Raw genomic sequence first — 13,486 nt, 5'->3', positions numbered from 1 at the left:
ATGGCGGGAAAGAACAGAGGGGACTGAGTAATGTCTGGAATTCGCCGGCCATGCAAAGCCCCCCGTTCCCAGAAAGTCCGAGATCTGGGAAAGGCGGCAAGTCGCGGCGGCAGGCTGGGCGGCGCGGCGTCAGTGGCGGTGTATAAAATAAAAATCCCACGATGTGACCGCCGCGCGTCGCCTCGCCGCCACGCTTATGCGTGCTAGAGCAAAGACTGAGCGTGTTTGAATCCGCCAACGTTGTATCCCTACACTAAGTTTCGACATATCCATAAATCCACACGCTCTTGAAACATATCCACAACTACTTCCTATGACTACGGATCCAGCATCGAGTGCTGATTATGGAAGTGATCCTAGACACCACTGGCAACACCAAGGTTTGGCGCGCACATCGCGGTCGCAGATTCAGTTACGTTATCGTACACCACCTGTATAGTGCTAAGCCCCGCATTTTCGGATGCATCTTCATTGGCATTAATCATCGACATTGACCCAGACGAGCCCGCATAGCAACATATGCTCTGAGTCTATCACCATCATGCATTGTAGCAACCTGAGGTAAGTTCTGAAGCAGAAGTTTGGTGGTACTCACGATCAGAGTTCGGACAAGAACGTATGGACGCAAGGAACTCCGCATGGAATGTACCTTTTGGCGCGACAGATTGATGGGACGCGCTTGTGGCAACGCGTATTCAGGGGCTATTTGAAGGGACACCTTTCGAGAGGTCCACAGTTTCCATCCTCTTTCATGCAGCTCTCACATGGGCTCCAGCGGGGTAGTCTGACAACGTACCTAAGTATGCGGAAGCTACTTATGCAAAGTCGAGTAGACAAAGCTTCATATGCTTTGTGCATTCAGACCCGCCCTCTGGAAGATTGTGTGAGTACAATATCCTCCCTTCATACGGCTCCGTCTCAAAGGATTGTAACTCTGTACCATGCCACCGGAAATGCTCTTGAAGGCCGTCATCAACACCAAGGTTCGGTGCGTCCCTGCAAGAAGTAGCGAGAGGCCTGGCCCGTATTCGTGTGGCGAGCGGTACGATGCAGTCTCCGACAAGAGTGGTGAGATGAGTCCTGCATGTTAAAAAGTACGCCAATCGTGCATCATCCTATAAGTCTGTCATGAAAGGAAGAAGCGTCTAGGCCGAATACAAAGTACATACGATCACGGTGTTCTCCTTGACTTTCTTTTTCGCCCTTTTTGCAGTAGCACCTACTTCTGAGGATTTTGGACGCAGTGATACATTTCTTAGGGCCTTGAGGAGCTCACTACATAGGAGAAGTCGGGAAGGAGAAAGTGTGTGTGTGAGTCCAAAGAAATGTTGAAGGTATGTGCACCGCCACTGCCGCCGCGCCGCCGCGCCGCCACGGCGGCATATGCCGCCTTTCCCATTTCCCGGGTGTTCTCCCCGTTCCAGGTCGCCGAAATCCAAAATGACGCGGTCCGCCGGTCACCCGTGAGAACACACGCGTGGTCGTAAATAGGGGTTATTTATTAGCTGCTCTACGCTATTCGTCGTCGCAACTACTCCCAGGCCCTGCAGCCCCCAGTCCAGATAACAACTCTCCCCAACAAACTGCGGGTCGCGACAGAGAGCACACCCGGCCATTTTTCGTCCGTCGGCTTGTACATTGACGCAGGCTCTCGATATGAAGATGCTACAACGTCGGGTGTCAGTCACTTCCTTGACAGGATGGCTTTCAAAGTGCGTAGCGAGCCTATGTATCTATATCGTTTTCTTGAACATACCACAGACCACCGGCACTCGGACAGGCGAAGATATGTCTACTGCAATGGACCGTCTAGGCGGCCAGATCCTCTGCTCGTCCGCACGCGAGTCCATCATGTACCAATCCTCCCATTTCCACAAAGGCACTCCTCTCGCTCTCGATCTCATAGCAGACACTGTTCTCAACCCATCCTTTCTTCCGGAGGAAATCGAGGCACAGCGGGACGCCTGCCTCTACGAGATTCGTGAACTCAGCGCAAAGCCCGAGATGATTGCTCCAGAAATCCTCCACGAGGTTGCATACGGCGGCCGTACTCTCGGTGCACCCTTGCTGTGCCCCGAGGACCGTGTCGACGCCATTGACGGGAATCTCCTCAAACAGTGTCTCGCTGACTGGTATAGGCCCGAGCGCATGGTTATCGCAGGCGCCGGTATGGCACACGAAGAGCTTGTAGAGCTCGTGGACAAACACTTCTCCTCGATAAAGCCAACTTCTATTCCCGCCCAGACTTCACGGACCGCTGTTCCTCCCTCACAATCCGTTCCCCCGCATTTACTCCCCTCATCTTCCCCTTCGCTATACAAATCCCTCACTCGCGCTGCTTCGTCATACCTTGTTTCAGGCTCCCAGCCCGCAGCAGGAGTAGAGAGCGACCTTTTGCTAGGTAACAAGGCGACATATGTCGGTGGCTACCGACATGTTCCAAACATGTCACTAGAGTTTGATCACCTATACTTGTCCTACGAGGGTGTTGGAATACACGATGACGACATCTATGCTCTCGCAACCATGCAAGTTCTACTCGGCGGCGGCGGCAGTTTCTCAGCAGGTATTTTTGTCTTACAATAAACATATTCTCTTCAAGCTCACAGCTCCTTGCAGGTGGCCCCGGAAAGGGCATGTACTCGCGACTATACACCCACATCCTCAACCATTTCCCGCAAATAGACCACTGCGCCTCTTTCCATCACATCTACTCCGACAGCTCCCTCTTCGGCCTCTTCGCCTCCTTCGTCCCCTCCGCGCCCGGCCAGCGTGGCAACACCCCTTCTCAGATCCTCCCCCATCTTGCACATCAGCTCAGCCTGCTCATGTACTCGCCGGTGCCCGCAACGGAGCTCGCGCGCGCTAAGAACCAGCTCAAGTCGAGTCTCATGATGGCACTCGAAAGTCGCTCCGTCGAAGTGGAAGACCTCGGGCGCCAGATCCTCGTTCACGGCCGCAAGATCCCCGTCACGGACATGACGGCTGAGATTGACAAAGTCACCCCAGAGATGATCACGCGTGTCGCGAACCGCCTGTTCGGTCCGCAGACAAGCAACAACGCGTCGATCGTTACGATGGGCCGCGCCGAGCTGCAAGACTACAAGCCAATATTGCGAAAGTATGGCCTCGCATGCGCGTAGAAGCTCGCTTGTCTTGGGCACTCTATATATGATATCACGCATGTATTTTGAACATGCTTGTTCTTAGTAATTGCACGTCTGATAGGACCTAATACAATTTGCGCTAGGTATATGCAAAAGTTAGATAGAATGAGAGACAAGATTCGTCAAGATCGTGAATACGACAAAGGGAAGGTCAGGAAATGATACGTTAAGGTTCGTCCAATCATATACAAGGCCCTCGACTTGGATGCGTAAACCTGCTAACCGCAGATGCTGGGATACTCGAGGTCGGTCGGGTTCTGAGGAATCCACCCGTTCTGCAGTCCAGCAGAGTATGACCACTCGTCCGCGCTCTCGGTCTTCCACGCCCACATAACCCACCCGTCCGCAGCGGCTTCGTAGGAGATCACCTGTGCCTCCCAGAACTGACGGAGGAAAGTCTTATACGCCGCGCTGAACGTGCTCGCCGAGCCGGTGAGCCCGGTGCAGCTCCCGACATACGTCGACCCAGAGTACGTGCCGTCGTACCGCGACCCGACGCCCCGCCCATTAAGGTACGTCGCGCAATCCGTCGGGGAAGTCGACCATTCTCCGACGATGAGCCAGAGATCGAATCCAGAAAGGGCAGACTGCTCTGCGCATGCAGCGCTAATATGTTGGGGCCAGGTCATCGCGACGTCCTGTTGTAAAGTTTAACTTGTTTGCCCCAAGCATTCACGCGATGGGACTCACGGCGTCGGAGAACACCTGGTATATGTGAGTGTCCATGGCAACGCCCTGGTAATTTGGGGGCGTCATGAACCCCGTCCAGTAGCTCAGCGGCTGGAACGCGTCATGGATGAGCTCAATGGTGTTGCTCTGCTGCGAGGTGCCGTATGGATATCTGCGTTGGAGCGTCTAAGAAAAAAACGCGCACTGCGCAATGGGGCTTTCTCCGCGGACGCACCTGATGTTCCCATACGAGTCGTACCAGTACTGCCGGACGACACTGAGGATCTGATCACCGTCATAACCCGCAGGTCTGGAAAGAATGAAGCATTAGGTTCGTGCTTTCGCAATAGCCCCTATCGATACAGGAACAGAAAGGGGCCACTTACTCGTTTAGGGGCGCTATAATTGACACAACATTGGTCTGACTTTCGAACATGCCTTCCAGCTGCTTGATAATCGCGTCCGTGCGCTGCACATTCGTCTGATTCGACTGCCACTCGGGGTAGGGTATCCGGTGACCGCTGTTGTCATACCTGTAAATAATGTACCGGTGGATCAGTATTGCCGCGGCACCAAAGAACAAGCCATGAAACGCAGTTAAATGAGCGGTCACTCTCCGATGCGCCACACGACAGGGACAATCGCGTGAAGAGACAACACTGACCCGTTCTGGCTGCCTGGGGCCCCGTGAAGGTCAACGATGACCTTGAGGCCGTTTTGGCCGGCCCAGGTGACCGCATTCTGGAGGTACGGAAGCTGGCCTTGAATGTAGGGCTCGCCAGGACCGACTTCGAACGCCCAATAGCCGATCGGAACTCGCACATGATTCAACCTGAGGAGAAGCAGATTGGCGGATAGGGTTAAAGGTGGTGCGAGCAAAAATAGAACGTGATTAGAATATTCGAATCGAGGCACAGCGCAATAATAGCATGGGCGGCGAACGTTGAAACGATGAGGAAAGAAAGGGATGTGCATACCCTGCAGCAGCAATGGCGGCAAAGTCAGACTCGGTGATCCATGTGTTCCAGTGGTTCTGGAGTACGCCGAGTGCAGTGTCATAGTTCTGGTATTCACCAAAGGTCCACTCGTCAACGATGGCATCATTGCCCGTGTTATCGAAAAGACTGGGCGTGATCCAGGGCTATGAGGGGCATAAGATTTCGCTTGTTTAGCGGCTGTGAATTAGTATAGCAGGGCGTGCTTACCTCGAGGACGAGCCAACCGCCAAGGTTGACACCGCGCACTTTCTCGCTTCCGTACGGAAAACCTGGCGAAATCGCGCACGCTTGGCGAACGGCAGCAAGGCCAAAAAGAGCGAGCTTGGCTAATGAGTGCATGAAGGAAGTCAGCACCTGCAAAACCGGAAGAGAGGGAGCAGCAGGTGAAACTAGAATGTTGTCTGAACGGGAGACAGACAACGTTGGTATATATACGTTCGGAGTTTTGTTCGTCTCACTCTGGCTGAGGGTGGTCAACAGGTGGTTATTCCATCGTCAATTTAAAATCAAATCTAGACACGCGGGATGCGAGATGCAGCGGTGCAAGATTGCAAGATGTGAGATGCAATTGAAGACGGCGGTGATGTCGTTCCTCCAACCGCAGACGCGTCCTCGGAATAGCCGCCAATCAGAGCACGATTTCCTCCTTGCACGTGTACAACGCTCATCCCGGTCCTTGGTTTTGTTCGAATTCGGAGGCCTTGCTCTGCCCCTGGACCAGTACAGACCAGTAAGTACCCACCGGACAAGACCGGACGACCGCACCGCTCTGCGGCTGTACCACGTAGGATCTACGGATCCGTGGTGGCGAAGGTGTTAATCTTGACAAAAACAGGTTAGATGGCTAGCTCGTGTTCAAATTCGCCAGCCGATGTTGGCCGTCGGGGCACAACCATCGAGGCTCCAGGTCTCCACCTTCTGGCGATAGGCACCACAGAGGACAAATCCGACAGCTGACGATTATGGAACGTGATAATCACGTACAGACAACGGCTGCCGTTCAGCTCATCTCGGTCATGAGATTGTGTTGCTCGATTGGCAAATCAGCAAATGGCAGTGGCAGATCGTCACAGAGCCACAGAGCCACACTCACCTCTATGTGTCCTGTTTACGTTCAAGCACAACAGCAGTCAACAGCGCAAATATCCGGAACACTACATCACAGATGAATTTTCAACGCAATAATAACAATGCGTGCGCACAGTACCGTAAGTACTAGTCGGCGGATTTATAGTGAGTACTAGTGTCATTTGTCTCATTTTGTCCATTCTGAGATCTCGTGAGACGAGCTTCCACATATCGCCTTACCGCCGGCTTCTTGACATCAGTAGTACCTAGTAGTACCGAAAAAGACGTGGTATAAGAGGCTATACTAATTATAGTAAAACATCGTTTTCGAACAGAAAGTCATGTTGGAAGGGTTCGTAACGGACATGAAAATGTTGTGTGTAGTAGATAAAATTGGAACAAGAGGCACAAAATCAATTAACCGCAGATGTTCGGGTACTTGTAGGCTGTCGGGTTCGAGGGTATCCATCCGTACTTGAGACCTGCCTGGTATGTCCACTCATCCGCATCCTCAGCTTTCCATGTCCACTGGATCCATCCCTGACCACCCTTCTCGTAGCTGATCACCTGCGCTTCCCAGAACTGACGCAAGAACGTCTTGTATGACGAAGAGAACGTAGAGCCACTGCCAGTCAGGCCGTTGCAACTACCCACTCCCGGAGATCCGGCGTATGAGCCGTCGTACCGGGAACCGACGCCGCGCCCGTTCAGGTATTTAGCACAGTCCGTTGCCGCGGGTGTCCACTCGCCAACAATGAGCCACAAATCGAATCCTGACAATGAGGAAGCTTGACCGCATGCTTGGTTGATGTGACCCTGATAGCTAAGCGCGTTGTTCTACAGCCAGAGTTGACGTCATGCTGTCAGAAGGAGAAGACAATAACCCACCTGATCACTAAACATTTGGTAAATGTGGGTGTCCATCGCCACTCCCTGGAAGCTGGAACCGGTCTGCCATCCTTTCCAGTAGCTAAGCGGCTGGAAGCAGTCATGAATGAGCTCCACGGTGTTCGTTGGTGCAACACCTGGGGGATATCTGACAGGATACGGTCAGCATGACAAGTAACAGCTTTGATATCACATGCGCGCTCTACCTGATGTTCCCGTACGAATCCAGCCAGTACTGCTTCGCTGCTGACAGGATCGCATCGCCATCGTATCCCGCCGGTCTGGTACAGAACGTGAGATCACAAGACCTCTGCAGGTGACCAAAAGCACGTACTCGTTCAAAGGTGCAATGATAGGCACGGTGCCCGTCTGACCATCAACCATGGAGACAATTGTCTTGATAATGGCGTCGGTACGATCGATATTGGTCTGGTTGGACTGCCACCCCGGATAATTAATCCGATGACCAGAGTTATCGTATCTAGAAGTGATATCAGAGCGGAACAGTCATGTACATAAACCTGAACCCACCCATTTTGACTCCCAGGGGCTCCATGAAGGTCAACGATGAGCTTCAAGTTGTGGTTTGCCGCCCACTGAATTGCCTTCTGAAGGTAGGGAAGCTGGCCCGTAATGTACGGCTCCCCGGGACCAACGTCGAAGGCCCAGTAACCGATCGGCAGGCGCACGTGGTTCAGGCTAAGAGGCGCAATCAGTAAGGAATTGCAGGTGTTGATGGGATAATGAAAGACCAACCCAGCAGCAGCAATCTGAGCAAAGTCATCTTCTGTGATCCACGTGTTCCAGTGGTTCACAAGTGTGCCATGGGCATTGTTATAGTCCTGGTATTGACCGAAAGTCCATTCATCAACGATGGCGTTGTTACCCGTATCGTCAAATAAGCTGGGGGTGATCCAAGGCTACAAAGACGCGTCAATGGTGAACAGCAAGGCGAAGACGCGTAGTACTAACCTCGAGAACGAGCCAACCGCCAAGGTTGACACCGCGTACTTTCTCTGAGCCATAAGGGAAGCCCGGGGAGAATGCCGTCGAGAGGGGAAGAACTGCAAGAGCTCCGAGCAGGAGAGAGCGGAGACGATCGCGCATAATGTCTCTGAGGAGAGAAGAGACAGGCGGGGATGGTAAGAGTCCTTGAGCGAGTAAGGGGGCTTCGCAGGAAGGTGATTTATATAGCTGATTTGGGATGCGAACAGGAGCGTGACACCAAAGGTATCCAGATTGGTCTACCACTTTGGTGGATGGAGTGGGATTTCTGTTTCACGTGCCCACTAGTGCCGTTATTACCGCTTCGAAATGAGGATGGCGCTCATGAAGGTGTCGGTTGGGGTCCACTAGGGTGCGTAGAGTGCATATGGCGTCCAGATGGTCTACTTCCTCTTCTTGGCAGAAACATTGCACCTGACCTTTAGTGACGATTGATAGGCGGTATGGCAAGGGTGTATGCGAGGGTGTCTAAGTCCGGGATGAAAACGGAGGGGTGGCCAGAGATCTACAGAAGGGATGTCATGCTATGCTAATGCGGAGGTAATACTCGCTTCTGAACGACTTTGACGAGTCTTTGACGTCTTAGTTGGAATAGGCGCCAATATAGACAGACACAAATAAAGCGTATAAACTGGGGTGCATGAACGAATCAATGGACCTTCACATGACGGAGGTCGCCGAATTGCAAGGGTGTCAGCTGTCCAGAACTGCGGTGCGTGCGTTCGCCTGCGGCCAGGTGCGCTTAGGTGGATGAATAGAAGGAGACAGGGTGGAATCGGATGTTTGGCATGGCCGTTCTTCTGAGGCGAACACGACAAGTTGAGGCCATTCCAGACCGCACTGACACGGGCAAGGCGCGCCGGTAGAGGGGAGCGCTGCCAGGTGGCTATGCCAGGCTATGGGTCTAACAACGTAACCGTCTCGGGTGTGTCGCGGGCTTTGGAATGGCACATCGCATGGCCCAAATATAAGTTGGCCGTTTCTCAACCTGCAGGTCATTGACTTTCACTTGAGCTCATTCATCCTTGCCCTTTACCTTCAGCCCACTCCCACTTACGCTAACCCGCCCTACTCTAATATCAACCATGTCTGTCGACGCCATTCGCAACAAGTACAAGGCCGCCGGCCAGGACCACCTCTTCACCTTCTGGGACAAGCTCTCAGAACAGGATCGCGCCTCTCTCGTCCGTCAACTCGAGAGCATCGATGTCGATCGCGTCAATAGGATCTACAAGAAGGCAGTCGGCACTGAGAAGGAAGATAACGATCCCAAGCACGTCGCAGATCCCATTGAGCCTCTCCCAATGGATGCCTGCGAGTCCGTCGTTCATCACCCAGACAACGAACAAGCATGGCGGCGGACGGGTCTGGAGGCCATTTCTCGGGGAGAAGTTGCCGTCCTTCTGCTCGCAGGCGGGCAAGGCACCCGATTGGGCAGTTCCGCGCCCAAGGGTTGCTACGATATTGGCCTCCCCTCCCACAAGACCCTTTTCCAGCTTCAGGCTGAGCGTATTGCGCGTCTCCAGACAGTCGCAGAGAAGGAGTGCAAACGCCCCGCTGGGTCTGTCATCATCCCGTGGTATGTCATGACTAGCGGTCCCACTCGTGCCGACACGGAGGCCTTCTTCACGAAGAACAAGTATTTCGGTCTCACCTCCAAGAATGTCGTCTTTTTCGAGCAAGGTACGCGATTGGCGTGTTTTCTCATCTTTTGAGAGGCTGACCCACACGTGTTTGAAGGTACCCTTCCCTGTATGACCATGGAGGGCAAGATCATGCTCGATTCACCCTCGCACGTTGCTGTCGCGCCCGATGGTAACGGCGGCCTTTATGCAGCCACACGCGCGCCTCTATCGCCCTCGGATACGCGTTCCGTCCTCTCCGACCTTGAACAGCGCAAGATCCGCTACATCCACTGTTATTGTGTCGACAACTGCCTCGTCAAGGTCGCCGATCCTGTCTTCATTGGCTGCTGTATCCACAAGCAGGTCGATTGCGCGGCTAAGGTCGTACCCAAAGCCTCGCCCACCGAGTCTGTTGGCGTTCTTGCTCGCCGTGGCGACAAGTTCAGCGTCGTCGAGTACTCCGAAATATCCAAGGAGCAAGCTGAGAGGCGCAACGAGTCTGGCGAACTCGCATTCAACGCCGGCAACATTGTAAACCACTTCTACACCTTGAACTTCCTCAAGGCTGTTGAGGCCTTTGAAGACGACTTCGCTTTCCACATTGCGCGCAAGAAGATCCCTTATGTCGACCTCCAGACCGGCGAGCTCAACAAGCCTAGCAAGCCCAATGGCATGAAGTTCGAGATGTTTGTGTTTGACGTTTTCCCCTTCACTGAGCGCTTTGCCGTACTCGAAGTTACTCGTAAAGAGGAGTTCAGTCCCCTCAAGAACGCTCCTGGCACTGGCTCCGACGACCCAGACACCAGCCGACGGGACCTGCTTGCACAGCACAAGCGATTCCTAGTTGAGGCTGGCGCGACCGTGAAAGATGGCGTTGAAATTGAGGTCTCGCCGCTCGTCTCCTACGCGGGCGAGGGTCTCGAGCATGTGAAGGGGAAGACCTTTACCAAATCTGGCATTGCAAGCAGCGTGGAAGAGCTGGACGCGCTCCTCTAACTCAAATATTTTCCAATAGACTATTTTACTTTGGACGGTTAACGACAGTGATGGACAATTTGGGTACCACTTCAAATCTACGTATACCCTTAGTACGCTTTATCGGATACTTAATTTTGGCCAATCGAGCTTGCATTCACAATGTTCGGGGACTTTGATTAGGTAGCATGTACTCTACCATTAGTTAGGACACGGTTTATTCAAGAGAAGTCTCTGGCAAAAAAGTCTGAATTTCGTGTACCTACCAACTACGAGATAATGCTGGAAGGGGCCTGATGTTACCCGCCGTTGGTGCTTTCAGAGATTTTGGCTCCTCGCCTTTCAAGCTCTTCTCGCAGCGAGGCGAAGAGCCGCTGCGTGCGTTCCGCATTTGGCTGGTAAAAGCGAATGACCTAAGGAGAAGTAGACCAGAAGACGTGTATGCTTACCTCTTTACAGCACGTTATGAGCTTGTCAATGAGTAGTGTTTGTCCATTCTGAGAGTCTTCAAGCTCTTTTCGTATGCGCTGGGTCTGCAAACGGGCAGGAAATAAGGCAGGCCTGTACACAATAGGGATTTAACCGTACCTCGTCATCAAGTTTTTCAGCACGTTTCTTCTCGCCGTCTGCGAGCTGCTTTTGTTCAGCAGCGCGAGCGCGCGAGAGGAGGACCTCGAGCTCTTTTGAGCGTATCACACACTCAAAATGTCGCTCGCGCAGTTCATACTGCCGCAATACCTCCTTGAGGCGCTCCCGCACGCTGTCGAGTGTAAGTATTTGTGGATGCTTGATATGCTGAAGTAGATGGCACTTACACCCCGTCAAAGATCTCCTCTAATGTTCGTCTAGCTCTACAGAATAAGGCTTAGTGGAATGATCGAGGATAACGATCATTGCTCACTCCATAGGATTATCAATCCAAGCTTTATGAAGCTTATGACGCTTGATTTCGGGGAGCTCTTCTGGCTAGAATGAGGGGGTCGCTTAGAACTGTGCACCGTTTTGCACAAGATGGGACTCACAAATTCCTCCAACGCTGGGCCCTCGGTTAAATCCATGAGCTCAACAGCTAATATCTCATCCCCGTCTTCCACCCCCTGCTCCTCGGGTGTTGAGTCACCATCCAAGGAACGCCCATTGTGTGTGAAAATGAACTGCATGGTGGACGTGGCCGATGGGTCTTTCGGGTTAGCGATTTGCATCGAGTCCGACCTGACGATCCCATTGACACTGCCGTTCTTGAGGTCGCGGAGGTTCTTCCCGATGAACTCCATGCGGTCCGTCCATGCGCCGAAGAGGCGCCCGAACTTCGTCTTGCGCGAGATCTTGAAGAAGAGCTCGGCGCGGTAGCGACACACGACTTTGACGACGATGTCGGGCATCTCACGGTATTTGAGATCCTGCAATTTGGCTTTGTCGGCGCGTTTCGCCATGTCGTTCTTCATCTGTAGAATCTAAGGATGACAGGTTCAGCGTTGCTTTTATTATGGAGGTACGGGAAATGTCCATACCTCGTCTTGTGCGTCCTCAACACACTGGGATAACCGCTTGCTATCTTCCTGGTCACAATAGATTTCAGAAATATGTATCTCCGCATTATAATATACCAGCGTACCCGTAGCCTCTTATTATCCTAAGGAATGCAAGCGTGTCAGTGATTTCTGTCGCTTTTATTAAGCTGGGTGGCAACCTTCTGGAGCTCGCGGGCAAGGTTCTCCATCTTGGTCTTGGTCTGGTTGGCCTTAGTTAGCTGTCCCTTGGCTTCACAATGAAAATCTAGGACTCAAAACATGTGTAATTCGTAGCACAACACACCTGCGTCCTTGTCCTTGACTAGTTTCTGCTTCTCTTTGGAATGGTCACGCTCCATTCGTTTCAGTTCTGCAAACTAAAACCGTACTTCCTCTTAGTGGACCGAGGTATGACCACATCGGTACGACCACACACCAGCTCGATATACTTTGAATGCATGGCGCTGTCATCAAGCCCTCTGACGGATTTAACGGCCTCCTCAGCTGGGATGGTGTAAGTGATGCCTGATACACACTCCGTAGGCACATACCGAACCGCCTTTCCTCTTCTTCCTCAATCGTCTCCTCCTCCTCCAGTGCCGCAATGCGATTCTTGAGCGTTTCATACATAGTGGCGGGATCGACGGGCGCGTCTGCTCTCTTCTTGCCCTTCTGGGCGGCATGGTTGTGCTGGTGGACATGACTGCCGTTGGCAGGAGGCGGCGGTCCAGCTTGGGGAAGGCGACTTGCCGGATGTGTAGACTGTGTATGTATCGGCGGTGCCGGCGGTGCCATAGATGGTGCAGGTGGTGCGGGCCCGGTAGGAGGAGGTTTAGCAGGACGCGTGGTTGGACCCGAGCTCGTGCCATTCATCATGCTCATGTTGAAGGACGGGGACCCAGACGCAAGGAGTAGAGTCCGAGAGCAAGATGCAGGTGGTGTCTGACAAACGAGGCTGGTGAAGCCGATCGTATGTGGAGCGTGCTACAAATTGGCACTGGCACTAGCCTGACAGAGGTAGTGTGTGTAACCTGAGAAGTTCTGCTGGCGAGCGGCGCACTCGGTGAATCTTACCTACTGCTCACGGTTTGCGCTCTGTAATTGTCGAAAGCGTTGGCGGGGAGTAGTTGGAGGTGAGCTGTCAGCGATGACGGAGAGCACTAAGTTTATGGGTGCGTGTATGTAATGGCCGATCGGGCATGCAAGAATACCAATATTGCTCGCCTCCGATTATAATGCATACGTCGTCAAGAAAGTCGTCTGATACTGGCCGAATAAGTACATCGCTGGATTGTAGGACATAGTAGTCATAGATAATTGTATCACTAACTCTCTGTTCACCATACACGCGAGACTTATCGCAAGCTGCAGTAGTAAACCTTAACAAAACAAGTTATGACATTGCAAAGCCACCGGCGATCCGCACAGGATCAAACAGATGAGGTTTCATATATGTCAAGTATGGTCATAAGTAATAAGTTCAAAGTCATGAAGAGCTTGAGTGGCCACAACATTGTGCCTTGAGATCACTGGGAGATGCAGTGAGAAGCCAATGAGAAACTTGAGGCGAGCCACGGCGC

The 13,486-nt window shown here is 52.7% G+C and overlaps 5 protein-coding genes across 5 annotated transcripts; 2 read left to right on the top strand and 3 right to left on the bottom strand.

Moving 5' to 3' along the window:
- Window positions 1-941: 941 nt before the first annotated feature.
- CONPUDRAFT_86918 (uncharacterized protein) lies at window positions 942-3,143 on the top strand (the record flags this gene model as incomplete). Its single annotated transcript, XM_007765379.1, has 4 exons — window positions 942-983; window positions 1,506-1,712; window positions 1,762-2,566; window positions 2,620-3,143. 4 exons carry the CDS (start codon window positions 942-944, stop codon window positions 3,141-3,143), a joined length of 1,578 nt encoding a protein of 525 aa, XP_007763569.1.
- A 76-nt stretch (window positions 3,144-3,219) lies between these two features.
- Window positions 3,220-5,325, bottom strand: CONPUDRAFT_96105 (glycoside hydrolase family 5 protein). Its single transcript, XM_007765432.1, has 8 exons — window positions 5,293-5,325; window positions 5,042-5,235; window positions 4,814-4,977; window positions 4,501-4,668; window positions 4,223-4,369; window positions 4,072-4,146; window positions 3,858-4,008; window positions 3,220-3,805 (listed from the first exon to the last, which is right to left on the bottom strand). Exons 2-8 carry the CDS (start codon window positions 5,171-5,173, stop codon window positions 3,386-3,388), a joined length of 1,257 nt encoding a protein of 418 aa, XP_007763622.1. The 5' UTR covers window positions 5,174-5,235; window positions 5,293-5,325; the 3' UTR covers window positions 3,220-3,385.
- An 863-nt stretch (window positions 5,326-6,188) lies between these two features.
- CONPUDRAFT_161610 (glycoside hydrolase family 5 protein) lies at window positions 6,189-8,588 on the bottom strand. Its single transcript, XM_007765431.1, has 7 exons — window positions 7,763-8,588; window positions 7,547-7,710; window positions 7,322-7,489; window positions 7,125-7,271; window positions 6,997-7,071; window positions 6,791-6,938; window positions 6,189-6,739 (listed from the first exon to the last, which is right to left on the bottom strand). Exons 1-7 carry the CDS (start codon window positions 7,895-7,897, stop codon window positions 6,320-6,322), a joined length of 1,257 nt encoding a protein of 418 aa, XP_007763621.1. The 5' UTR covers window positions 7,898-8,588; the 3' UTR covers window positions 6,189-6,319.
- Window positions 8,589-8,702: 114 nt separating this feature from the next.
- On the top strand, window positions 8,703-10,686 carry CONPUDRAFT_141283 (UDP-N-acetylglucosamine diphosphorylase). The gene is made up of 2 exons (XM_007765430.1): window positions 8,703-9,478; window positions 9,536-10,686. Exons 1-2 carry the CDS (start codon window positions 8,881-8,883, stop codon window positions 10,414-10,416), a joined length of 1,479 nt encoding a protein of 492 aa, XP_007763620.1. The 5' UTR covers window positions 8,703-8,880; the 3' UTR covers window positions 10,417-10,686.
- An 8-nt stretch (window positions 10,687-10,694) lies between these two features.
- On the bottom strand, window positions 10,695-13,002 carry CONPUDRAFT_115928 (uncharacterized protein; the record flags this gene model as incomplete). The annotated part of the gene is made up of 13 exons (XM_007765429.1): window positions 12,985-13,002; window positions 12,458-12,914; window positions 12,343-12,410; window positions 12,211-12,283; window positions 12,086-12,156; window positions 12,011-12,028; window positions 11,907-11,954; window positions 11,418-11,849; window positions 11,297-11,361; window positions 11,211-11,246; window positions 10,984-11,155; window positions 10,845-10,928; window positions 10,695-10,808 (listed from the first exon to the last, which is right to left on the bottom strand). The coding sequence occupies exons 2-13, from the start codon at window positions 12,786-12,788 to the stop codon at window positions 10,695-10,697; spliced, it is 1,512 nt and encodes a 503-aa protein (XP_007763619.1). The 5' UTR covers window positions 12,789-12,914; window positions 12,985-13,002.
- Window positions 13,003-13,486: the final 484 nt, after the last annotated feature.

This window comes from Coniophora puteana (assembly GCF_000271625.1).
Source record: "Coniophora puteana RWD-64-598 SS2 unplaced genomic scaffold CONPUscaffold_1, whole genome shotgun sequence".
In the NCBI taxonomy this organism is placed as follows: Eukaryota; Fungi; Basidiomycota; class Agaricomycetes; order Boletales; family Coniophoraceae; genus Coniophora; species Coniophora puteana.
This window is presented reverse-complemented; position numbering and strand designations above follow the sequence as displayed.

Coding starts and splice junctions, on each gene's coding strand:
- CONPUDRAFT_161610 (XM_007765431.1), bottom strand. CDS start 7,897: ATGCGCGATCGTCTCCGCTCTCTCCTGCTCGGAGCTCTTGCAGTTCTT. Junction 7,272..7,321: donor GCCCCTGGGAGTCAAAATGG/GTGGGTTCAGGT, acceptor TATCACTTCTAG/ATACGATAACTCTGGTCATC. Junction 6,939..6,996: donor GATTCGTACGGGAACATCAG/GTAGAGCGCGCA, acceptor GTATCCTGTCAG/ATATCCCCCAGGTGTTGCAC.
- CONPUDRAFT_141283 (XM_007765430.1), top strand. CDS start 8,881: ATGTCTGTCGACGCCATTCGCAACAAGTACAAGGCCGCCGGCCAGGAC. Junction 9,479..9,535: donor TGTCGTCTTTTTCGAGCAAG/GTACGCGATTGG, acceptor ACGTGTTTGAAG/GTACCCTTCCCTGTATGACC.
- CONPUDRAFT_96105 (XM_007765432.1), bottom strand. CDS start 5,173: ATGCACTCATTAGCCAAGCTCGCTCTTTTTGGCCTTGCTGCCGTTCGC. Junction 4,978..5,041: donor GCGGTTGGCTCGTCCTCGAG/GTAAGCACGCCC, acceptor TGCCCCTCATAG/CCCTGGATCACGCCCAGTCT. Junction 4,147..4,222: donor ATTATAGCGCCCCTAAACGA/GTAAGTGGCCCC, acceptor CATTCTTTCCAG/ACCTGCGGGTTATGACGGTG.